Source organism: Apteryx rowi, unplaced genomic scaffold (assembly GCF_003343035.1).
Source record: "Apteryx rowi isolate R43461 unplaced genomic scaffold, aptRow1 scaffold_1219, whole genome shotgun sequence".
Lineage (NCBI taxonomy): Eukaryota > Metazoa > Chordata > Aves > Apterygiformes > Apterygidae > Apteryx > Apteryx rowi.
Genome location: NW_020447441.1, coordinates 60,690 through 61,071, shown reverse-complemented (window position 1 = coordinate 61,071; position 382 = coordinate 60,690). Strand labels below are relative to the sequence as shown.

Below are 382 nucleotides of genomic sequence, written 5' to 3'. Positions count from 1 at the left end.
CCCCCCAGACTCGCTGCTCGATGACATCGTGCTCACGCACTCGCTCTTCCTCCCCACCGAGCGCTTCCTGCAGCAGCTGCACCAGCAATATCCTTGGGCGCCGGGGCGGGCGCGGGAGCTGCGCCAGGGTCCCGCGAAGGTGGGCGCCGGGAGGGCGCCAGGGTGGGCACGAGGCTGCCACGAGGGTGGGCGTGAGGTGCTCACGTAGGTGCCACGAGGGTGGGCGCAAAGAGGGCATCAGGGTGGGCATGAGGGTGCCGTGAGGGCGAGCACAAGGTGGGCACCACGGTGTGCACGAGGGTGACACGAGGGTGGGCATGAGGATGCCACGAGGGTGGGTGCAAGGAGGGCACCAAGGCGGGCGTGAGGGTGGGCATGAGGT

At 69.9% G+C, this 382-nt stretch overlaps 1 protein-coding gene across 1 annotated transcript in view; it reads left to right on the top strand.

Moving 5' to 3' along the window:
• Positions 1 to 4: 4 nt before the first annotated feature.
• The window catches only part of RAPGEFL1 (Rap guanine nucleotide exchange factor like 1), a gene marked incomplete at its 5' end in the record, with an annotated part of 7,336 nt that continues 6,958 nt past the window's right edge, over positions 5 to 382 (top strand). The window contains one exon of the mRNA XM_026091607.1: positions 5 to 204. Within this exon, the coding sequence (XP_025947392.1) occupies positions 5 to 204 (200 nt within the window). The remainder of the gene's footprint in view (positions 205 to 382) is intronic.